Source organism: Pseudopodoces humilis, chromosome 26, assembly GCF_049639895.1.
Source record: "Pseudopodoces humilis isolate 2021_Gansu_Grassland_sample_001 chromosome 26, ASM4963989v1, whole genome shotgun sequence".
Taxonomy (NCBI): domain Eukaryota; kingdom Metazoa; phylum Chordata; class Aves; order Passeriformes; family Paridae; genus Pseudopodoces; species Pseudopodoces humilis.
In genome coordinates, this window is record NC_142225.1 from 3,067,037 (window position 1) to 3,089,446 (window position 22,410).

General features: G+C 56.6%; 3 protein-coding genes across 11 annotated transcripts; all 3 read right to left on the reverse strand.

Moving 5' to 3' along the window:
* Nucleotides 1-823: 823 nt before the first annotated feature.
* On the reverse strand, nt 824-9,369 carry LOC148182564 (inositol 1,4,5-triphosphate receptor associated 1-like). 7 transcript variants are annotated; one of them, XM_088067152.1, is made up of 15 exons: nt 9,146-9,369; nt 6,475-6,629; nt 5,591-5,637; nt 5,142-5,218; nt 4,926-4,989; nt 4,567-4,642; nt 4,298-4,325; nt 3,563-3,703; nt 3,319-3,450; nt 2,902-3,049; nt 2,362-2,414; nt 1,737-1,787; nt 1,556-1,638; nt 1,374-1,487; nt 824-1,068 (listed from the first exon to the last, which is right to left on the reverse strand). In XM_088067152.1, the coding sequence occupies exons 2-15, from the start codon at nt 6,594-6,596 to the stop codon at nt 909-911; spliced, it is 1,296 nt and encodes a 431-aa protein (XP_087923278.1). In that variant the 5' UTR covers nt 6,597-6,629; nt 9,146-9,369; the 3' UTR covers nt 824-908. The 7 variants fall into 7 exon arrangements, 6 of the variants coding, with proteins under 6 accessions (XP_087923278.1, XP_087923280.1, XP_087923277.1 ...); XM_088067154.1 differs by lacking the exon at nt 9,146-9,369 and adding an exon at nt 7,798-8,113 and having other exon boundaries at nt 5,151-5,218; XM_088067151.1 differs by lacking the exon at nt 9,146-9,369 and adding an exon at nt 7,798-8,112.
* Nucleotides 9,370-13,656: 4,287 nt separating this feature from the next.
* FANCE (FA complementation group E) lies at nt 13,657-17,658 on the reverse strand. Of its 3 annotated transcripts, XM_014258097.2 has the most exons (12): nt 17,582-17,658; nt 17,197-17,445; nt 16,309-16,921; nt 16,182-16,226; nt 15,826-15,885; nt 15,601-15,744; nt 15,397-15,520; nt 14,751-14,826; nt 14,554-14,620; nt 14,333-14,458; nt 14,132-14,226; nt 13,657-13,958 (listed from the first exon to the last, which is right to left on the reverse strand). In XM_014258097.2, the coding sequence occupies exons 2-12, from the start codon at nt 17,418-17,420 to the stop codon at nt 13,955-13,957; spliced, it is 1,578 nt and encodes a 525-aa protein (XP_014113572.1). In that variant the 5' UTR covers nt 17,421-17,445; nt 17,582-17,658; the 3' UTR covers nt 13,657-13,954. The 3 variants fall into 3 exon arrangements, with proteins under 3 accessions (XP_014113572.1, XP_014113573.1, XP_087923261.1); XM_014258098.2 differs by lacking the exon at nt 15,826-15,885; XM_088067135.1 differs by lacking the exon at nt 13,657-13,958 and having other exon boundaries at nt 14,128-14,226.
* A 1,194-nt stretch (nt 17,659-18,852) lies between these two features.
* On the reverse strand, nt 18,853-21,893 carry LOC106628507 (uncharacterized). Its single transcript, XM_014258123.2, has 8 exons — nt 21,761-21,893; nt 21,168-21,287; nt 20,837-21,069; nt 20,465-20,556; nt 20,132-20,352; nt 19,787-19,897; nt 19,573-19,696; nt 18,853-19,492 (listed from the first exon to the last, which is right to left on the reverse strand). Exons 1-8 carry the CDS (start codon nt 21,814-21,816, stop codon nt 19,340-19,342), a joined length of 1,110 nt encoding a protein of 369 aa, XP_014113598.1. The 5' UTR covers nt 21,817-21,893; the 3' UTR covers nt 18,853-19,339.
* Between the last annotated feature and the right edge of the window lie 517 nt (nt 21,894-22,410).

Below are 22,410 nucleotides of genomic sequence, written 5' to 3' on the forward strand. Positions count from 1 at the left end.
ACGTTTGCAGGTGGAAAACCCACCCTTCTGAGCCGTGCTGGGAAGGGGGTCACGGCGAGGGGCTCGCGTGCTGTGAGGCACGGGGACAACTTGCCACGAGGCTGTGGCCGGTGATTCAGGGACACGGGGCGAGCTGGCACACGGGCGTTGTTTGCCGGCCACCCTGAATCACCCGTGGCACTGCCGGAGGCTACAGCAAGCACCTCCATCCCTCCCCTCTGCAGCCTCTCCGGCCCCTTCCTGCCCATCCTGGTGCAGAACCCCCGCCGTGGCAGGCTCGGCCGGGCTGTTCTGGTCCCTGCAAAGTTGCTGGCTGCTGCTGCAGTGAAACCCACCCGTGTTTCGGGAGGCTGGGGCGGACACGGAAACGTGGCGTCTGTGTCAAAGCGAGCGCTTCCCCCGGCGGTCGGAAACGGCTCCCTCTGTTTGTGAGCGCTTTGTGGTGCCGTGGGAAAGGCTGATCACGGACCTTCCAGCCCCAGCAGTGTCCCCCGGGCAGCAGCAAAGGAGCATTAGATGTGAATTACAGCAAGGACTGAGGGCTTGTGGCACTGAGGGACGCGGGTCTGAAGCAAACCCAGGGCCGTGGGCAGCCCGAGGTGTTCCCAGAGCAGGGGATGAGTGGGAGCACACCTGCACCCCTTGATGTACTGAGAACCTGCAACTCACAGCATCAGTGATAGCTTCTGCAGCTCCCTGAACCCTTCATGATTATATGAAGGCACCAACCATACCTTAGATCCTACCACAGATCCTACACCTTAGATCCTACCACAGATCCTACACCTTAGATCCTACCCCCTACTCCGTCATTACAATTCCCCCATTTTTCCTCCCATTTTATTATTCTAGGGTTTTGATGTGGGGGAGGAGCAGAGATGCCTCTCAGCTCCTCCTCCCCAGTCCAGCTAGGCCTTGGGTGATGCTGCAGACTGCAGCCGCTGCAACTCCAGGACACGGACGAGGAGGAGGAAGGCAACACTCAGGAGAAGTAGCCAGAAGAAAACCCAGTAGTGCTGTGGGAAGAAGAGCCATGGACGCCACAGCTCTGCTGCAGACCCCTTGGACCTGGGGAAAAGGTGACAAGGGACACTTGTCATCTGTGAGAGAAAATCCCACCTCCACCCCATCTGGGGACAAGGAGGGTGTTTAACTCAGCCCCAAACCTCACTGGCCCTTTTACAAAGCTTGAGGAGGGCATGGGCAACCCACAAAGTATGGGCAAAAGTGAGGCACCGCGGGGGCAGCCAAGCGACATCCCAGCCTTCCACCACTAAATACCCCAGCCCCATGCCCAAGCACCGGCCACCTGCGGACCACAGAGAGGCCAGCAGCCATGGGGAGATGCTGGGCACATGAAGGGTGCTGCTCACATCAGCCCAAGCTGCTCCTGCTCCTCGTCCCCTGCGTTTGAGCCTCTGCCATCTGCCTCTGCCACCAGCTTCCCAGTCACAGCGCTGTCCTGGCCCTGTGGCTCCAGTTCACTCCTGGGGAGGGAGAGGGGTCGGTGCTGTCCCACATGGGTGGTGGCTGCCCAGCCACCTGGCACAGTTACCTCTGGATGCTGGGCCAGCACTGGGCTCCCTCTGGCTCTGGGTCACCTGCTGGGGCCACTCGGCTCTCAGGGCTGGCACCTGGCTGGGCACCGAAGGTGGGAGCATCAGTGGGGACGTGGAGCCCCAGTGGCACCGAGCCTGGGGAGAGCTCCTGACTGTCCCCACCGAACACATCCTTACCAAGAGCTGCTTGGGGATGACGGCAATGCTGACTCTGCGGCGGGCAGACCCCTGCAACAGAGGGGCTAGGGGTGAGCACTGTGTGGCTGCTTCTCACCTCCTCCTTCCCCATCACCCCCCCACCCCAGCACGGGCAAGGGACACCACAGGACACTGCCAGCTCCCAGTAGAGCTAAGAGGGGAAGCTGGAAGGTCGGGGAAGGTCAAAGCCAAGAGGTTTGTGCCTGCATTTACTGCTGCAAGCAGTAGTAGGGGCTGCCTAACCCCCTCCCCTACCTCTTGAGCTATAGGGAAATCAGTGTTGGATTCAAGCTGGTGCTAAAGAACAGCCAAGCCTGTGTCTCTTTGCACTGTGACCCAGCAATGGAAGAAGGATCTGCCTAAGATCTCTTGCACAGGCAGCCCCCAGCTTGCTGGGCACCCTGTCTGTCTACCAGCAGCCCTCTGAGGCTGCCCCTACATTTTGCCTCATCCCTGGCACTTCCAGCAGATCCTTCCTGTAGCAGCAGCTGGCTGCAGTGACATTGTTCGGGGACAAGTGTGTGTGTGGGGACAGCCTGTTGAGGGAGGGTGGCAGGGCATGGAGAGGCAGTGTCTCTGAGACTCCTGAACTGGGACCAGTTACCTGCTGGAAAGTTCTCTTCAGGGGGTGAGGTCTCAGCCGTGGCTCCACATCATCTGGGAGGAAAGAGAAGCTGCCTTACATCATCCCCCAACACTAAGATGGGGCTGACGCACAGACGGTCACAAAGCTCCCAGCCACTGAAAGCTGTCCCAGGCCACGTGCTCTGTGTGTGGCGCAGGTGGTGCCCTGGGCAGGGGGACCTGGTCCCATGCACAGCAATGGCACGTGTGGGGTCTGGTGTTCAGGAACAGAGTCCTTTTTGTGCATGGCCCCACCCCATCCTGCATTCCCAGCTGGGTTATGGCTCTCCAGTCACCAGCACCTGGCTCCCACACTGATCTGCTGTTCCACTGTCCCCTCACAACTGTCAGCAGCTGTTCCCTTCACCACCCCATCAGCTGTTCCCCACTGTGGGTCCTCAAATCACACCACCCACTGGCTCTGTGGTCACACTGGCCCCCCAGAGGGGATCGGGACCAGATCCTGCAGGGTTGCTGCGTGCAAACCCTGCCCAGGCCCCAGCGGCACAGCCCACCTCACCCTGGGTCTCTGCCAGCTGCCGGTTGCGGGAGTTTTGCTGGATCAGGCGCTTCATCTCCTCCAGTTCCGCGTGCTCCCGGATGTGGTGCCGCTTCAGGTTCTCCACGTGCTGGACCATCACCTCTGCTGCTCGGCTCATCCGGGCCTCCTGGAGCCAGGCGGGATGGGGGTCAGGGTCTCCTAAGGAGCCAGGTCTCTGCCAGTCCCTCCCTGTGCATCCCATGGTGCCTCCACCCAGGGAGTGCAGGTGCATCCCCTTCCTGCTCCCAAGGGCAGGCAGATGGATCCCTTGCACCCTGGTAAGCGCAAACACGAGGTCAAGACCAGCGCCGTGAGGAGGAGAAACAAACCCCAGCAAGCCCAGGGACGAGTCCCCAATCCCGTCTGTAGCACCCTCCATCACTTCCAGATGTGTACCTGGTGTACAGCCCCCAGCTTCTCCGCCGCACTGGTTGCCCTCTCAACAGCTGCTGACAGCATGGCCAGGTTGTGCTGCAGCTGCTCCAGCGTCTCCTTGCAGCCTGCATTGGCACAGGATCGGCCCAGCCTCTGGGAGGGGAAAGGAGGGAGCTCCTGGAGCTGGCACTTTGAGTTGTCCAAACCCCTCTGAGTGCTGGATGACCCCAGCACATGCCAGCCTCCTGCGCTGCTGCCCACCTACCTCCAGGGCAGCTCGGCACTGCCCCAGCTCCTCCTGGATGTTTTCCTCTGCTGCATCCCGTGCCCGTTTCTCCACCTGCACCCGTTGCTGCAGAGTGAACACATCACAGCGAAAAGCCAGGGCGAGGTGCGCAAAAGCTGCCTGTGGGGGAAGGAGGTGAGAGGTGGGACACGGGGCAGAAGGGAAGCCACCAGGGCCATGTGCTGCTGTCACCAAGGCACAAAAAACCTCCCAGTGTGCCACCAAATGAAGCAGTGCTAAAGATAATTAGCACTTGCCTTGTCCCAGCACCCCTTCGGCTGCTGCGTGCAGGGGCATGAGATGCCAGCCCAGGAAGACGTCCCCCAGGCAGCCGATAACGCATGGAAATGTTGAGCCCTCCTGGCAAGAGCACATGCCAGGCAGACACCAGCCCTCACTGCGGGTCCTGGCTGATGGCTGAGCCTGACTCAACCCTGGCACTCGCAGGGAAATTATTTTTATTAGCGTGGCCCTGCTGCCTCCCCGGCTAAGCGCACTCTTCAGCAGCTGCAGAGCACTTTGTGGGATTGCTGGGTGCACAGAGGACAGACTCATGGAAATGCAGCTGCCTCCAAATGCCAAAATCATCTCAGGGTTTATAAGGTGGCTGCCAAGGGACTGCAGTGCCTGAAGGAGCAGGGCACAGCCGTGGCACTGCAAGCCAGCAAAGGTGTCTGTCCTTGTGTCCCCCTTGCCCAGTCCAGCAGCCCTCACCTCCAGATCCTGCTCTGTCAAAGCCACCCTGCAGAAAGAGAAGTGCTGTCAGGGATGGAGGCATCATGGGGACTGCATGCTGAAAATGCCCTTGTTCTGCTCCCAGGGGCGCCAGTCACCATGGAAAGTGGGAAGCCAAGTGCCCATTGTGTGGACAGCAACTCTTGTGTAATGGAAAAGGAGGAAAGTCCAATCTCTGAGTTGTGCTGTGCCCTGGGATCCCCCTGTTCTGTAGCCCCCAGAGGGATGAAGGTGCTCACTGATCTTACCTGTGCAAGCCGAGTCTGTCCAGCACTGAGAGCTCGCTGGGGAGATTCAGCAGCGGCTCTTCCAGGTTTTCTGCATCTGCAGGAAGACAGTGGGCCACAAGAGACCACACATGAGGGTTTCCCTTGACCTTCCCTCCTCCCTCTGCACTCCTGTCCAGGGGGTAGGTGCCCATGTTTTGGAACCATCCCAGTCCTTATCCCCACATCAGGGGGGATTTAGGTCCTCCCAGGCCAGTCTCCCCTTTTCCTTGTCCCCACCAAGGGAGCTGAACCTCATCAGAACAGGTTCCTCATTCCCAGCTACTTCAAACCTTCCCCTAAGGGGACCCACCTGGGGTGTGGGATGGGGACTCACCCACCTTCTTTAGTCCTGTCACTGTCCCCAGGGTGCACAGCCTGCTCCTGCATGGCCCTGCCTGGCTCCTGAGAGGCACAAAGGTGCTGTTGGAGTAAACATCTCCCTGGTGCTGCTCAGCATCCCAGGAAGACCAGCACAGGAGGGCTGGGGGCCTGGCTGAGCCCAAGGAACCAGGCAGGGAAGGTTCCCCCACCTGTTGCCCTCCCCTCCTTCTCACCTCACTGACCTGCTCCACGCTCTGCTCTCTCCTGGCTGAAACCCCACCTGGGTGTCCCTGGGGACTGCTCATCCTGCCTGGGGACAGAGTGGGTGGTGGGAGCTGGGCAGCAGGGTCCCCTCCCCAGCCTGACACCACTTCAGGAAACTGCCACTGGCACTTCTGCAGGCTCCCAAGGGACATGAGCTGGCAGTTACCCCCCCAAAATATCCCTGTGGGATTAAGGGAGCTGGAGCTAAACTGGGCCAGGGCAGGGGGAGGAGGGCAAGGGATCCAGTGCAGAGGGTGGGTTACAGCTGGTGAGGCAAATCCAGGGGATGGGGTTGGGCTCCTAGGGCTGGAAGGGGTTGCAGGCAGGTGCTGCCAGGCCAGGGGACACCTTCCTGCTGCTCAGGGAGGGGCGGTGGAAAGCCCACACTTCTGATCCCATCCGTCTGGGCTGCCCTTACCTTCATCCGGAGATGTGGGGAGCCCGGACAGCTCTGCCTGCTGCTCCCTGTGGAGGGAATCCCGAGTAAACACCAAAGAAACTCAGGAAGCATCGGCAGCATCCCACCCCCCGGGCTCCCCCAGCTCCCTCGATGGGGCTGCTCCGGACCTGGATCCTTCCCGAGCATCCTCCATTGCCTGCTCTGTCCCGGTCCTGCTCTGCCCCGGGCGAGCCGCCCCCTCGGCTCCTGCCGCCGCCGCAGAGCCCCACAGAGGACCCGCCAGAGCCGTTTCCAGCCAGCAATGAGTCACCAGCCACTGCCGTACTTTGCCTCTGCACTGTCTTTTTTTTTTTTTTTTTTTTTTTTTTTTTTTTTTTTAATTATAGTTTTCCTCTGGCTGCCAAGCGGACCTCACTGTGAGCCAGCCACTTCCAGCACCGCAGCAAACCCAGAGCCCAGGCACCATCTCACAACACCCCATGGGGATGGCAGGCCCCCATAAGAGTGCACTGGGACAGGTTTAGCACCCCAAAACCCTGTCCTGGGTGCCAGGTAGTCTAGCAGCTCTGTAGCATCCCTGCTCACTGATGCTGGAGGCCACCAGGGATGACAGGTCACCAGTGCATGAGGACACAAGGGCTGCTGTGCAAAGAGCCCTCTGCATCCTCATGCTGGAGCCCAGCACCCAACTGGGAGAGGGTTTGAACCCCCAAACTTTTGCCCCGGCTCTGGAAAGAGCTGCAGCAGGGCTTTTCCTTCACCTCCCGGCGAGCCTGAGAGCAGTGGCTGCAGAAGGAGCCACCATGCCAAAACGATGCTCAGTGTCCCTTGCCTGGCAGTGCCATCACTGTCCCATCCTTGCTGGCACCCCGAGAGCCTCTGGGTGAGCTTTTACCACGTACCTTCGAGGTGAGGGGCTGGGTCGGCAGCTCGTCCTCTGCCACTGCCGCCGCCGGCGCCCGTGGGCCGGTCCCTGCACCTCCTCCTCCCCCTGTACCAGCAAGGTCCCTTTGAGTGGCTTCATTTGTGAAGTGCAGAGGCTCCAGGACCAGCACACCTATCGTGAGAGACCCACATTAGCTGCGCGCAGATGGAGAACGCCTCTAAATGTTATATTTTTAAAGCATTTTCTCACCCAGCAGGAGCTTTGAGCTCCTCTGCTTAGTGTGGAGGCATCTGTGGGAAAAGAGGTGGGGAGCTCCTGTGATTCAGGAGGAGGCTGGTGGGATTTGGGCGGGCGTGGAGCAAGGCAAATGAGAAATTCAATACAGGCCTCGTTTCTGGACAATGCTGAGGGTGGACTTTCCTGCTTGCCACCCCTATTTCCTTCTCCCAGGGCAATCCTCATTTTGTGCTTGTGATGTGGGTCAGCTTCATGGGGGAATGAAGATTTGCAGCCACCAATCAGTGGGAGCACCCAGTGCAGAGTGAGAACAATGCCCTGTTCTCCAGGCTGCAGACAGGACAATCCCCGAGCTCCCAGAGAGACAAATATAAAAGATTTCCAAATATAAGGGAGCTTGGACAACTCATTTAAGCTGTTTTACAATGTTTAAAGAATCAGAGAAAAATGCAGGAAGAACACAAAGTCCCTCTCCCAGCCCAGGGTGAAGTCCTGTGCACAAGGGTCTGTCCCACGGGGACTCCTCACAGGCTGTGCCCATAGACATGCAGATAAGGGACAGAAAGAGAATTTTTTGTCCAGGACAGGAAATGCAAGAGAGATCTAGGGGGACAGAGAGCTTGAAGCCTTACGTGTAAAGCGTTGGCTAAGCTCAGTCTAGGCCACCCCGGCACCAAGCAGGGCCATCCCCCAGCTCCCAGTGCCTGCTCAGCTCTGCTGAAGGTGTAAAAAGCAGCACCTGGCACCTGTCAAAGCCAGCCCATTTCACACCTATACAGTGGGAATTGCCGCTGACATCCCCACCCAGGGGCTCAGGCTCCTCCAGCCAGTAGGGATCAGCCAAACTCATCGCACCAGCGAGCATCAGAGTGCTCTGGAGGGCTGGTCCCTGCTGCAAAGTGCTCAATCCGTCACAGCCGGGGCAGACCCCACAGGCTGCTGCTTTCCCACAGCCTCACGGACACCCGGTCCTTCTCTTTGTGTTGGAGATGGAAAAGATACGAGACAAGCAGCTGGTTTAGCATAAGGAACCCCCTGAGATGTCAGAGCGGGCGCTTTCCCTCAACTCGGCAGGACCAAGCTCTCCCCGGGACATCATTACCTGCCTGAACTCCTCTCAAGCAGCCGAAGGCAGATGCTGGGGCCACCCAGCTCGGACCCGGCACTCAGCTCTGTTGGGCCCCCATCAGCCCCGGGAGGGGGTCTGGGGACCCGGTGGGGCCGGCACTCGGTGGCCCGGGGGTGCTGGGGCCCCGCACGGCGCTCGCTGCCGGCGGCGGAGCCTCCCCGCAGGGCACAGCGACTGCGTCTGCGGCAGACGGAGCTGCCGGGGACGAGCCCGAAGAGAGAAGGCCTTTAAAGGAGATGCATGAGAGCGTCTGGGAGCTTCCCGCGCCGGCCAGGGCGGGCAGAGTGGTCTGCAGGTGGCCAGGAAACCTCTGCTTTTGGTGCGGGGCCAGTTCCTGCACCTCTGATCCATCTCTGAGGAGGTGACAGGGCTGGGAAGGACCGGGACTGCTCCCTCCGTGCCCGATGTCTGCGGAGCAGAGTAGAGCTGAGCCTCAGCATCTCCCTGGCATCAGGCTTGGGGCAGGGTGGGGGCAGTCAGGGGAGATGGGGGATCCCCCTGGCTTTCATGGGGGGCCCAGCACCACGATAAACCAAAGTGCTGATGAGGGGCCCCCGTAGCATCTTATCCGGTGATGAGGGGAAGCCACTCTGCCCGGGACCCCCATCCCTCCTGCCCTTCTCAGCAGCCCCACTTTGCCCCTGGCCATCCCCCCATTGCCCCATCCCCAGCCCAACCTCTTTGCTCAAATCCATCACGTCCTCTAAAGCCGCTTTTTTCCCCTAATGAGCTTACAGTGAGTCAGACTCCACGTTCAGCACTACCAGGAGGCAGCTGCTGTTGTCCCCCCACGCCCAGGGAGCCCAGTGGAGCCCTTGGGGTCTGCAGATCTGTTCAGCCCTGAGAGGCCAAACAGCATCTCCCAGTGAGGGCTGGCTTGGCCCAGGCTCTGAGCCACCTACCAGAGTGAGAGCCCAGAATGCAGCCCCTGGCCAGGGGTTACAAACAGGGAGTGAAGGATGGACACCTTTGGAGAGAGCCCCAGCTTCCTCCCCAGAAGCAGCAGCTGGCACCAGGCAGCACATCAGGCTCTGTGGCCTCTGCTCTGGCCCTGGCAGGCCCAGGGCTGCTCCATGGGGGACACAGACCCAAGGACACTGAAGCCTCTGTTCCCTCCTACACTCAGGGGATGGCTGACAAGAGGCAATGCCCCTGTTCACAAACCACCCCGTTCAAAGAGCCTCTAAAAGCATTCACTAAAAGCATGCAGGGATTTTTAGGTATTCTTATTTTTAAGCTGGGAACAGCTAAATCGTGACTGCAGTCTAGGAATCACAGAGCCTCAAGCAAGGAAAAGCAGCCCAGTTCCCCTTACACAGACCTGTTCAGCAGGGAGGAACGAGACCCTCTGGGAGATCTCCAGCCCAGGGGGGTGGCTGGCAGCATGTGGCTGTGGGCTCTGCCTTTGTCCCCTGTCTTCCTTCCAGAGAGCTCCCTCACAGCAGCTACAGTGTCTTCCAGGACACCTAAAGCTGAGCTAAACTCGCAGCTCAGATCACACAGTGTGGTCATCTGGATTATCCACTGCTTGCAAGAAAGCTGCTCAGACTGACCCTGCCTGCTGCCACTGATGCAGTAATCATGATTTACAGGTCTGTGCAGGGGCGCAACTGCACAACAGCACCCCAGCCCTCCCTCAAATTCGCTTTTCTGTGGCCCTGGCTTCCCTATCTGACAGGGACCTGGGAGCCATCAGGCTACCCAAGAGACAACATGATTCTTGTCTTACAATTGAAAGGTTGTTGGCAAAAAAAACTCAAAAAGCAAACAAAAAAACCAACCTCCCCCCCCAAACCCGCCCAAAAAAACAAACCCAAAAAACCCCACCAAAAAACCCCAAAAAAACCAACACAAACACACAGAAGAAAAAAAAAAAAAAAAGAAGGAAAATTGCTCTTTCTTTTTATTCAGTTTTAAATCCCAAGTGAAAAAAATAAATATTGCTGAGCCTCCCCCGGAGCAGTTCAGCCGCACGTTTGGGTGTCACAGCCCCCAGGTTTCCAGGCAGAACTGCACCAGCGTGTTGGGGATTACACATGAGATTAGCAGGCTGTCACTGGACACGCAGTTACCTCCAGGAAGAAGTGGGGTGACCAGCACTGCTGCAAGGGGGGACACAGCAACAACCTGGAGCTCTTGTTTGGAGAAGGGCAGCCCCTTGGGGGATGGATGCAGGTCATTTTTGGGAAAGCCACTGAGTTTCAGCCCTTTCCAACAAGGACTGCATGGTCCAGGGCTCCTACATGGCTCTGATGTTTGGCATTTAACATCCACAGGCCCCACGCCCCTCTCACCCCAAATAGGTTCTCTGCTGCCTGACCATAGCCCCATGAAGGCACCTGGGGAGTGGAGGAACCATTGGTTTGAAAAGACAGGTGTCTGCTAAGGAAGGCAGGAGCCTCCCTTGAAATGGAAGATGTAAACCCCCTCCCTCCAAATTACTGTAATTCTGAAATTAAAGGAGTCTCAGGCAAAGGTATGGGAGTCAAAATAACAGTTCTTTACTAGTATGTATAAATTTTTAAAAAAAACTTACAACTTACTAGGAAAATTAAAATGGAGCAGTATAAAAACCATTGACATAGTCAGAATACAGCCTGACACTCTGCTGGGCAGGGTGCTGGGAGCAGTCCCATTAAATGGTGGCTGCAGTCCTGGGGTGACAGATGTGGTTCTGTTGGAGCAGTGATTTTGTAGATGGGTGTAGTTTTCCTCTGAAGGTCCAGTGGTGGTGAAATGGGCCTGGTCTCCTCTGGGAATCCAGTGGAGAAAGGCTGACTCTGGTGCTCTAAATCCCAGATTATATCCAGGTAGGAATGCTTGGCTCCTCACACTGGGTGGAGCATCTCACAATGGGATGATGGAATTTTATCAGTCATGCAGTGAGGCTCAACGGCCCATTAACAGTAGAGATCCCCCTGGAGTTATGAGGGATGGGTCATGGAAGAGGTAAAGAACACTGCCACAGCTGATTTTAACAGCTGGCAATAGAATACAGACTTTTGGTTACATCTTGCATTGCAGTTTAAGACAATCATCTTTGCCATGAGCCTGGTTGTTGAGGGTTAGGTGTCTTTTTTTTTGTTGTTTTTTTTTGTTGTTCTGGCCTGCCCGTGGAATTTTTACCCATTAGTTGCGGGGACAACCTAACCGTGGGTACTTAGGGGGTGCTCGACCAAGGACAAAGAGTGGCCGGGCCCGGGGGGGGGGGGGGGGTGGGAAGGGGGCAGAAAAGGAGGGTGGGGACAGTTTTTGGCTGGCTTTCATCGTCTTGGGGGAGAGACATTTCATTTTCTGGGTCGTGGAGCTGCTGCAGGAAAGAGAAGGGAATTTCGCCATCACCCAGACGGAGCTGCTGCTTCTTCTCCTTCTCCCCTCTTTGTTGGTTGGCCTCGCACCCCCTGTCCTGCCGGGACGTGTGGCAGTGCCAGGCACCGCCGCGGAGCTGCTGATACACCTCATCCACCAGCCCAGGATCTCAGCTCATCCCTGCTGTTCCAGCCGACTGTTCCTCAAAGCCCTGCAGGAACACCAGGACTGCCCACCCACGGGGGTTTGTGAAAACAAAGCCTCTCCTCCATCCCGTCTCAGCCGAGAAAGCTGTCACGGGGTCCCTGGTTCTGTTTTCTTGTTAATGCTGTAGTTATTGTTGTTTGTTTGCCTGGTTATACTAGTAAAGAACTTTTATTCCTATCCCCAGATCTCTGCCTGAAAGTCCCTTGATTTCAAAATTATAATAATTCGGAGGGAGGGGGTCTACATTCTTTCATCCCAAGGGAGGCTCCTGCTCTCCCTAGCAGACACCTGTCTTCTAGAACCAAGACACTGGTTCAAAAATTCCTGTGGAGGGTGAGGAAGCAGCAGAGCAGACAGACAACCCATGTAACTGCATATGATGAATTTCCTTCAAAAAAACCCAAGAACTACTAGGCCAAAAAGGAAATGTGAAGTAAAACTCTACAAACAGAAGAGGAAGCAGGTAAGGAACCACTGCCAAGTATCACAAGTAAACTGGCTGAAAATCACTGCTTACCCCCAGCCTAGGAAAAGACAGACAAAGCTTTGGATCATTCCCTTCCCCATCACCACTCTTAAATCAGGACAAGGACAGAGCCAGTGCTGGCACTCCCACCACCCTTGGCCAAGATTCTGCTGAACTATAAAATCTGACTGATGTTTTGTGCTGCATCCACCTCTCTGCGCTGTTCAGGACAGGTTTTAAAGTTCTTGAAAGGGTCAAGAGGAGTCAAAAGTAAAGTTTTCTGTGCAGCTGCTGCCAACCTCCGTATAAACAAGCAGCCTTCCCCCACTATGTGCAGCATGCCCAGGGTTTGCTCCCAGTTCGTACACCTCAGAGGAACACACAGCACATGATAAACTGCAGCCAAGAGCAAAAGCAGGGCGAAGAAAGCTCTTGCCACAAGCCAGTGGTCACCTCCATGTGACTGACAGCCACAGCCAGACAGAGCACTGGGGACAATGACACCGAGGTCACTTGGTAGAAGCTCTGCAGGGAAACTGCGAAGATCAGAGCCTGCTACCTAATAAAGCCAGAAGAGCAAGCTTAGACCTTGATGATCATGGCACAATTTCTATTTATGTCGTATTTTGGGCAGCCCTACAATAGCTTCCCTATACTCAGCCACTAACTCACTGGAATGCAAACACATCAACAGTCTGGCTCCCTGGAGGTTTCTATCCTCCAGCTAATGCGGACTTTGAAGCCTCATCAGTCCACTGTCACCTAAAATAGCTTAAGAGATTCTTATATAAAGAAATCTGTGCTCTCAGCCTTAAGAGCATGACCTAATGCTTCAGTTTCCCTGGCTGGGATCTAAACATTACAGAGCAAACCTGAAGCAGCCACACATCACAATTGCACGTTATAATTCTCCTTCTCCCTTTGTGGATATTTATGGATTTTTAAATTGCTCCTGAAGTATGCAATGCTTCAAAATCTCCATTGAAACCCTTGCTCTACCTGCCTGAGTATCCACTCTCTCCCAAACTTTTCTTCCCAGTTCTCACATGAGGAGGTGCCTTGATGAGGTGTCCAGTGGGTACTTTCAATAATACAGCATAGAACTTTGAGCAGAGTCATGTCATACATTTCCTATTAGAGCAATGAGTAGTGTCATCATCACCAGAAATGTGTGGCACACAGCAGGGCTTCTCACAGGCCAGGCAAACAGGAAAGAAAGGTGGATTTAAAGCAGAACACTCAAAATTTCCAGCTAAATTCAGCTGGAATTCAGCTAAGTCACACTCTCCTGCACCCAGAGATGTGTAAATCCCAGCAGATCAGATACACAAAGCAGCAGCCCAGCCTGCACTGCTCCAAAATGGCCTTGGCTGCTGGGGAGGAGGGTGGACATGCACAGAACTCATGCCTTGGAATGAGCTGAGGTGAAACCAAGATATTGAACTAAGTCCAGAATTATCAACTTCATGCAGGCTCAAATCAATGTCTGTCCTGGTTCGGCGACACATTTTGGGAAGTAAAAACTCAGAAACTCCCCCGTGGGTCGTGTCCTGCATGCCCCCACAGCCCTGGTGTGGTCTCCTTGGTGAGCATGGTAGGCCTGAGGGAAAACAGATACAGAAACACCTGGAAACAGGTGAATTGTTCAATGAATGTTCAATTGAACAATGAATTGTTCAACCAAGACCCCTCTGAGCCCCAGGGAGTGTGAGGGGCTGGGATGGCACTGACCCAGCAAAAGCCCCCTCACTGGGCTGTTGCCTCGGAATGAGGTGTAGCGACCCGGTTCGTGAACGACACGACGGCTAAACTTACAGGCCTGTCAGGCTAATCACACGCTAACACCAATGTGGTGGATGGTGAAGAGCGTTTATTTCCGGTGTGCAAGGTATTATATGACCAGGATATGATGACGTAACCACCATGACATTATGGGTTATGGAACTTTGGAGAAAGAGGGGCCCTATCTTCCCGTACAATGTGAGATCTTCCGATCGGCGTTCCCTATCTGACCGCCGAAACCCGGGACTGGGCACTCCGTGGGGAACAGACCCTGCTCACCAGGGGAACCCAGTGAGGGGTGGCTGTGGCTGCTGCTGTGCAATGAGTGTCCTCCAAGCAAGGAAGCTGCCACCTTCCTTTTGGTGGTCACCTGGGAAAAGAGAAAAATCAAGAAGAGGAAAGCCACTGCCATACACAGCACTACATAGCTTTGGCAAACCTCTGGCACAGCATGCGTGGAAGCTTCTGGTTCCCCACCCCTGGGACAGCCCAGGGTGCAGATCCTGCCATCCCCCATGACAGGGACCCCTGTCCCCACCTCACCTGGCCCCCTCCAGCACAGCCTGCAGCGATTTCTTCAGCACCGCATTGCTCTGATCCAGGACCGCAGCCAGACTGCTCCGGTGAGCTGGGGTGACCTGGGATGGAGGCAGCATGAGCTCAGGGTGCTGCCCAACCAGGAGCCAATCTGAGACCTCTGGGCTGGGTCCCAGGAACTGCAGGACCTGAGCCTGGCTCGCTCACCTGGCTCCGGTACACTGTGAGCACGGCCATCACCAGCTTGGCAAAGCTGAGTGATGTGGCAAAGGCTGGGGCCTGCTGGCACAGAGTCAGGACCAGGAGATCCAAAAGCTTAGGGGGAAGCACCTCCTGGAAAAGACCCAGGAGCAGGTAGGAGAGGGGGTCCTTGCTCCAGCGCTGCTGGAGGCATCAAAGAAACCCATGGGATGAGGTGGGCCCCTCACCTGCCGCCCCAGCACAGCCTGCAGTACTGGCAGGAGTCTCTCTGACAAAGGCACCTCCAGGACTTGGCTGGAAGGACAGGGAAGAGGGAAGGTGCTGCTCCACAGCCCTGCTGGTGCCTCCAAATGGCTGGAGCCAGCTGGACCCACCCAGGCAGGCATGAGGCCAAAGCAGAGCTGTGGGCCCTGTAACCCCTCACCTCAGCACCAGCTGCACAGAGTGTGGCTCCAGGCACTCCTCCACAAGCTCACACATCAGCTTGGTCTGCTCAGCACCTGCAAGGGCAAAGCAGCAGGGCAGAGCCTCCAGAGGCTGCCAAATCCATGGGGATGTGCATGGCTCTTCCTGGCATGCCTTCACAGGAGGATGTCTCAGTCAAGACAGGCAGAAACAATGCAGTGCCCCCTTCTACTGCTCAGGATAATCCTGCTTCCTTTGCCCAGCTGCAGCAAGGCTTTAAACAGCACCAGTCTCTGGGAAAATGGGATGCTGGTGGCAAGGGTTCACCCTCTCCTCACACCAGCACAGCCACCCTGGGGCAGCTCTGGCTGAGCATTAGGAGCTGTCAGGAGCCCTCCAATCACAGAGGTGTGGGAACTGTCCTTTGGGAAACATTAAGCCAGAAGCCAGCCTAGCCAACCCTCCCACTCCATCTCAGGCATCTGTAAACCCACCTCCCATCCCAACCCCCAAGTGTTCACCTGCCCAGAAGGAAGCAGTCCCACGCCTCCATGGCTCCTAACACCCGTTCCACATGACAAATGCCTCCCAGGAGACAGCACTCTGCAGCTGGGGCCCCTCTCCAACTCCCAGAAGCTGCCACACCTCCCACCAGCCCACCACACCTTCCCCAGGCTCCTGCAGCACCGCAGCCACCAGCACACGGCAGAAGGGATGGGAATACTTGGAGCAAAATGAAGTGAGGGCAGCCATGAGGTGTCGGGAAGGCGGCTGGGTGAGGGACAAGACCTAGGGACAGAAAAGGCAGGAGGTGGGGACAGTGGAGGGGGAAATGGGGAGCAGGAAACCTCCACTGCCCTGGCACGTACTCGCCTGAGGAAGAGATGCTCTGCCAGGATGGCTGCGCTGGTGTAGCTGAGGTCAGGGGTCAGAGCCAGCAGCCAGCTGCAGAATCGCACCAGGAAGGGCTCCAGGCACGTGGAGAGCTGGAGGAAGGAGCACAGCCCCTCGAGCTGGGGATGGCAGAGGGGATGGGACATTAGGGACAGCAGCAGGCCCCCTGCAGCAGCTGCAGCAGGGATGCTGGGGTTCACCTGGCTGGGGGAGCAGCTGTTCAGGATGCTCAGCTCGGGTGGGGTGCGCAGCTCGCAGTGCTGGAGGGAAACACCATGCTGAGTAATGCACCAAATAAACCAACCCACAAAACAGAAGCTCCAGGGCTTCTCCCTTCCCCCCATGTCCATCAGTGTTGAGCCCACAGGCAGCCCCTCACACCTCCAAGGTGCAGGCAGATGTCGGTATTCCAAGCCCAGAGGAAATGCCAACAGGCCTTTTTATCCCCATCCAGCTGGCTCTCTGAAATCCACCTCCTTTTCCACCCCTTCCAAGGCCCTGGCACGAGCCCATTTAGACCAGCAGCTCCAGGAGAGAGACAGAATCAACCACTTACACTGGACTCCTGCAGCAGCAGCATTTTCAGCCTCTGTCCATGCACCTGAGGGAAATGAGATGAAGGAATGGGAATCAGGCCGTAAAGGCCCACTGGCTGGAAGGGGACAGCAAACCCTACAAAGTACCTGGACAAAGGACTGGACCTCTACTGCCAGCTCTGTCTGGGAAATCTTCCTGAGCTCCCCAACTGCATCTTGCTGGGAGCTGTCTGGAGCAGCCTTATCTGTGCTCCGAGCAGCTACATCCCCTGAAGGCTCCTCCTCTTCCATCCCTGCTACATCTCCACATTCCTGGGGCTCCAGGGGCTCAAATGTCACCTCCTCCAGCAACAACCTCTTCCCCTCTCTCTCACTGTCCAACTGCAGGCTCTCCTCTGACATTTTCTTGCACTTCCCACCTTGAGGCGCAGAGTCAGGGGCACCAGGCTGCTTGCTGAAGCACCAGTTCAATTTTCTTTGCCCCTCTGGTTTCTTCTGGGCAATTTTCTGGCACAGGCCCCTAAGCTGCTGCTGGCACATGGAAGACAGGGCAGTGGGATGTGGGGAACCCTCCTCTGCCCTTGCACCCTGCTGGAGTAGGTTCCCCAGTGTCTTCACCCAGGGATCCACATGGGAATCTTGCTCCAAGGCCTGGAGCAGCTGGTCAAGGCAATCCCCGGGCACTACATCCTGAACCACCAGGAGCAGGGAGAAGAGGTTTCTCTGGCACAAAACGGGCAGCAGCAGCAGCCGTGGCTTGCTGGAAAAGGAGAGGTGACTGGTCAGAGCAAATCCCCTTGTCCTGACTCCAACCTGTCCCGTGGAGCGGAGTCCCACAGCACCAGGGAGCAAGAGGAGACACCTAATGGCTTCACCAGCTTTTGCAGACACAAGCTGGCACAGCATTGGGTCGCTGCTATGATCCCAACTTCATGGACTGCTGCACCGGGGAAAGCGGATGTCCTCTCCCAAATTGCGCACCTGACACCCAAAACTCCCACAAAACACCAAGTTTCAGAAATGTATCCAACTCACACGGCCAGGGTGTCCTTTGGCCCCTCCAGCGAGGGCTCCTCGGCGCACAGGGCTGCGGTGAGAGCCTGCCAGGGGAATGCCTGTCCCGGTCCCTCGCGGGGCTGGCCCCGATGCAGCACCCGCAGTGCGGCCATCGCCCCGCCGGGGCCGGAGAACAGAGCGTGGAGCAGGAGGCGGCACGGCCCGGGGCAGATCTGCAGCCAGGGCTGGCACCGGGGCTCCATTGCTGCGGCGGGGCTGCACAGCGGCCTGTGAGACACGGACAGGGTCACACACGGGGGACAGCTGGACACGGGGAGACTGGACACAGTCACACACACAGGGGACAGCCGGACACGGGGAGACCGGACATAGGGCACACACACGGGTGTCACCGCACACTCACGAGTGTCACCGGGGTGTCACCGCGTCCCCGCCGGGCTCTCCCCGCTTCCCCCGGGCCCCACGGCACCGTTTCCGGCCCCGCCCCCGGGAAACGCCAATCGACCGCGCTGTGAACGAGCTCATTATGCAAATATCTCTTCAATTCCGACCCAAACACCGCCTTCCCCCTCGAGGGTGGATGCCCCAGCCCACAGATCATAGGCGCCCGGAAGCGTGGAGTTACACAACCCGTTTTATTTCGTTATTCACAGATTTGGCTAAATAAAGTTTAAAACAGAGCGCCCCTGCTGCCCGGCCCGTGGGTCAGAGCGCCTCGCTGCCTCCCAGCACCCACGGGCACAGGATGGGCACTGTTATAGATACATATTATATTGTTGGCTTTTCGCAAATATTAAAATCAATGTTATGTGTATAAGAATGGGAAATTTTGTTGTATTAATGTAGTTTTCTTTATTTCTGTTATTGATGAAACTTAAAAATAGTAGTATAATACATATGTTAGGCTATGGCATAGTATTAAAATAAAAACTGCTTTTGTTTGTATAACCCAAAGACTGAGAACAATATATATATATAGCTAGAGAAACTCCTGCATTTGTAAACTATCTTATCCAGATGAAGACAGCAGTGACCAGAACTCTGGGGGGAGGAATTTATTGCATTTCTGGTATCAGGGAATGTAAATCTCGATGGCGCCAAGAAGATTGATCTATTGGGAAGGGGGCAAGAGAAAACTAAACAGAAGAACACCAAAGATCCTAAGAAGAATGTATGAATATGTATGAGAATTTATGGATATGTAGTAGGATTCTGTTTTTAAGGGACAATCCTTTGTCAGTAAGGTGTGCTCTCTTGGCTGAATGCAGACACACCCGGCCGTATCTGTATACTTTATTTTTTTCTTCTAATTGTCTTTTCTATTAAACTTTCAAATTCTATAAAATTATGTGTACCTCGTTTTTCACAGGCACGATGACAAGAGCAGGGGGCTATACTCTGAGTCGCCCCTGGTGCAGCCATAAATGCCAGCCAGACTGCTTCCCCATCCCACCCCATCCCTGCAACACCCCCACAACACCCAAAACAATGGCAGGACTCAAAAGCAGACGTGCTTCCACCCCCTGGAGACATGTCCTGGCCACCAGCAGGCCCAGCGTGGCCCCCACGGCGCAGTCGGAATCACTGAGGTCAATGAGAAGCATCTCGTGGCCATAATTTGAGTAGGGAAATTCTGTCTCCAGCATAGCCACGGTGTGGGAAACACCACCACACTTTTTAAAATTTCAAAAGGTTTTATTTAACCACAACAAGGAACTGAATAAGGAAAAGGGGACGCTCTCAGTGCGTAGCTGCAGCCAGAGGCACCCTGCCCACACCCATTATACCCTTATACATGTTATTGGTGAGCCAGCCCCCTGGTGAGCCGACCCTCCCCACACTTGTGCAGATGTCACTCTTCTGACCCAGCTCCTCCTTTGTCCTGCCTCTCAGAGTCCGTGCAGTCCTTCGTGCTTCAACTTTCAACATTACAGAGGAAAACACCAGATCTTAACAGAACTTCTTTCAGCCTTATAACTGCTTATAACCTATAACATTTGCGAGAGCCAACATCACACTCTCCACTTATTACACCACCCCATCCCTGCAACACCCCCACGGTGGAGCCACCCCAAAACAGTGGCAGGACTAAAAAAGCAGAGGCTTCCACCTCCTGGAGACATGTCCTGGCCACCAGCAGGCCCAGCATAGCTCCCATGGCTCAGTCAGAATCACTGAAGTCAATCAGAAGCACCTCGTGGCCATAACTTGAGTAGGGAAATTCTGTCTCCATCATGGCCAGGGTAAGAGCCCACTCGAGTGTGCAGAACTCATCCTCCTCGTCAGAGCTCTCCGAGGAAGAAGGGATGAACACCTGCAGCAGAGGAGGGAGGATGAGCCACAGCCTCCCAGTGCCCAGCCCAGCCCAGCCCCAGGATGTGCCACCCCACTTACAGCGGGCATCCTCGGCCGCTGCCGTCTGGGCCGCCGCAGCTGGCAGGCGGGCAGCTCGTGCAGGTAGATGCACTCTGATCTGAAAGGGCAGTGGCCACGGATGAAGAATTTGCACCTGATTTTCCTGTGGGATTCCGAGCATAGTTGTGAGTGTAGCTCCCAGAGCAGCACAGAGCCCACAGCTCCACCACCCGCAGCAGTGCCATGAACTCACCCTGTCCGTGCCTTGAAGGTTCTGATGAGCTTCTCCTTCTCATCCACATCTGAGATCCAGTATTTGTGGGGGATGTAGTAACTGGAGGTGATCCGGCACTCTGGACAGGCCCTGGATGAGGGTGACGGGTGCAGTTGGGTGTCCCAAGAAGGGAACATGGGCCCAGCACCCACGCTGCTGCCCTGGCCTCATCCAGCACCCCCATACCCATCACCACCCCAAAGCACCCGTTCCCAAAGGAAAGGCACACCAACCCCAAAGCCACATCACCAGACCCAAGAAAGAATTTCAGGGCACAGAAGGGGGAAACGGTGACCACCTTGCCATGTCCCCATCCCCACTCACTTTATGACCTTGCTCTGGAAGTCCCGGCTGCACCGCCACTTGCGGATGCACCCCACGCAGTACGCGTGGCTGCAGTTCGGGAGGATCCCGAAGAGCCGCTCCTCTGGCAGCGGCTTCTCGTACACCCTGTCCATGCAGATGCCACACACTATGGCCTCGCTCTGGGCTCTCAGTGATGCAGTGGTGACCAGGGCTGCCACTGCACCTGGCTCTGCAGGGACCTGCAAGCAGAGCAGCACAGCACGGCAACCCCCTGACTCCATCGCTGCCCTGGCCTTGGGGAACACCACAGGGTGACAGGGAGTGCCCGGCCACAGGAAACCCCAAACCCACCTTTGTAGGGTCAGTCCATGTCGCTGTCTCCAAAACCTCCTCTCTGGGGTCAGAGAAGCCCAGATCTAGTGCCGGCCCTCGTGGCTGGAAGCCTGCAGGAGGAACGTTCTTAGAAGGGAAAAACTCAGAGGGCTGGGCAGGATGCTCAGAGCATGCAGCTTCAGCAGTGACGGTCCCCACACTGGAGAGCTCTCCACAGCCCCAGCTTGGCCCAGGTGTGGGTTATAGGCAGAAACATGCACGGGCTACTTCACCATAACCACCCCAATGTCTTCACCCCGCTGGTCCCCCGGCCAGCTCAGCACCTACCTGAGGCACCCTGAGCTTTTGTGGGAACAAATTCTCCACTCATGGCCCCACAGGGTACATTACCAAGTGCTGAGATGTTCTTCTTGTCTTCCTCTTCCACTTCTACCTCCACTTTGGGGGACTCGGAGGCCACACACGTCATGCTGCAGGCAGGGTGGGCTGAGGTGCGCTGGGTTCCCCCCTGGTCCCGGTCCATGGCTGTGGGCTCAGTGCCAGGCTCCTGGTCCCAGTGGTCGTGGGGCATCAGACCATACTGGGTCCCTACTGGGGCTGGCTCCTCCTGCATGTGCTGGTAGCTGGAGGAGCCCAGGGACAGAGACAGAGGGTCCTATCAGTCCAGCATGACTTCTCCAGGCTCCCAGCCCATCCTCATGGCATCACAGCCCCTCCTTACCTGCACTGCTCTCCATAACGGCAAAACCCACGCTGGAAGTACCTGCAGACCTGGGCTGATTTTCTGTCATGTGAGAAGCGGCAGCTCTGGCCCCACCGACAGAATCCACGGGCAAAATTCCTGTTAGCCAGAGAAGCCGTGTGGCTGGGGTCAGACCCCACTCCAGCCCTGCCCTAGCGTCTCACCTGGTAGCAGCTTTGTTCAGGTGGGGACATATTTTGGAAGCTCCCCGGCTGGTGTCTGGGCTCAGGAGCCCTTGCCAAGGGCAGAGCCAGGGGGCTCCCGGGTCCTCCCAGCCCCATTCAGCCTAATCTCTTGGGTAATTGCAAAGCAAAGGAAGCCCAGGACAGGACTGCCGGGGGGCTCTCCTGGGGGAGCAGGGGTCCCGAGGGCTGGGGCAGGAGCCCTTGGCTTGGGGCTGGGAGGAAGGGAGGCTTGGCTGGAGTGCTGCTGCCGACCCCCAGCTCCAGAGGGGGATGGGGAAATGGGGAGGGCGAATCAAAGCCATCCCAATCCACTCCTTACCCCCACAGCGAGGAGCCCCATCTCCAGCCTATCTCCCCGAAAAGCTGCTCCCATCCGGAAGCCTTTACCTGCACAGCGGTCTCAGACAGCTTGCCTCGGCCCTTAGCGGCCCAGATGCCATCATCGAGACGGGCTCTATCTCTTCCCCAGCATGGAAGTGGGCTGTGCCACCTCCCGGGGCTATTTATGGCCTCAGCGAGTCCCGGGGCCGGCCCTAGTAGCCGCAGACACGTGTTTCGGGCGGAGGACAAGCCCGGGCTAGCTGATAGCACCGGGCTGCTGAGCATTGTTTACACTGAGTCAAGGACTTTGTAGCTCCCACTGCTCCTGCAGTGAGGAGCCTGGACGGGGGCAGCACTCCAGCGTGCGTCACTAAATTCTCTATATTCTAATTCTTTAATCATTACTATTTCCCCTTCTTTTTCAGTCCTATTAATCTGTCTTTAATTCAGCCTGTGGATTTCACTTCTTTCTCAGTTCTCTCCCCCATCACACCGGGAAGGGAGGGATTATGTATCGCTGCCTGTTGGGGTAACCACGCAGGGTCCCCGGCCCAGCAGCACGGCTCCATGTGCTCCATGGGAAAGGCAGGGTGCAGTGAACAGCTTCCCCCAGGGCACTCAAGGCACAGGGGAGCCTTAGGGGGTGGGTGGTCTGCAGCCCCTCCTCGCAAATTCTCAGGTGTTTCGCCACAGCCAAGGGCGGAGCAGGTTCCAGC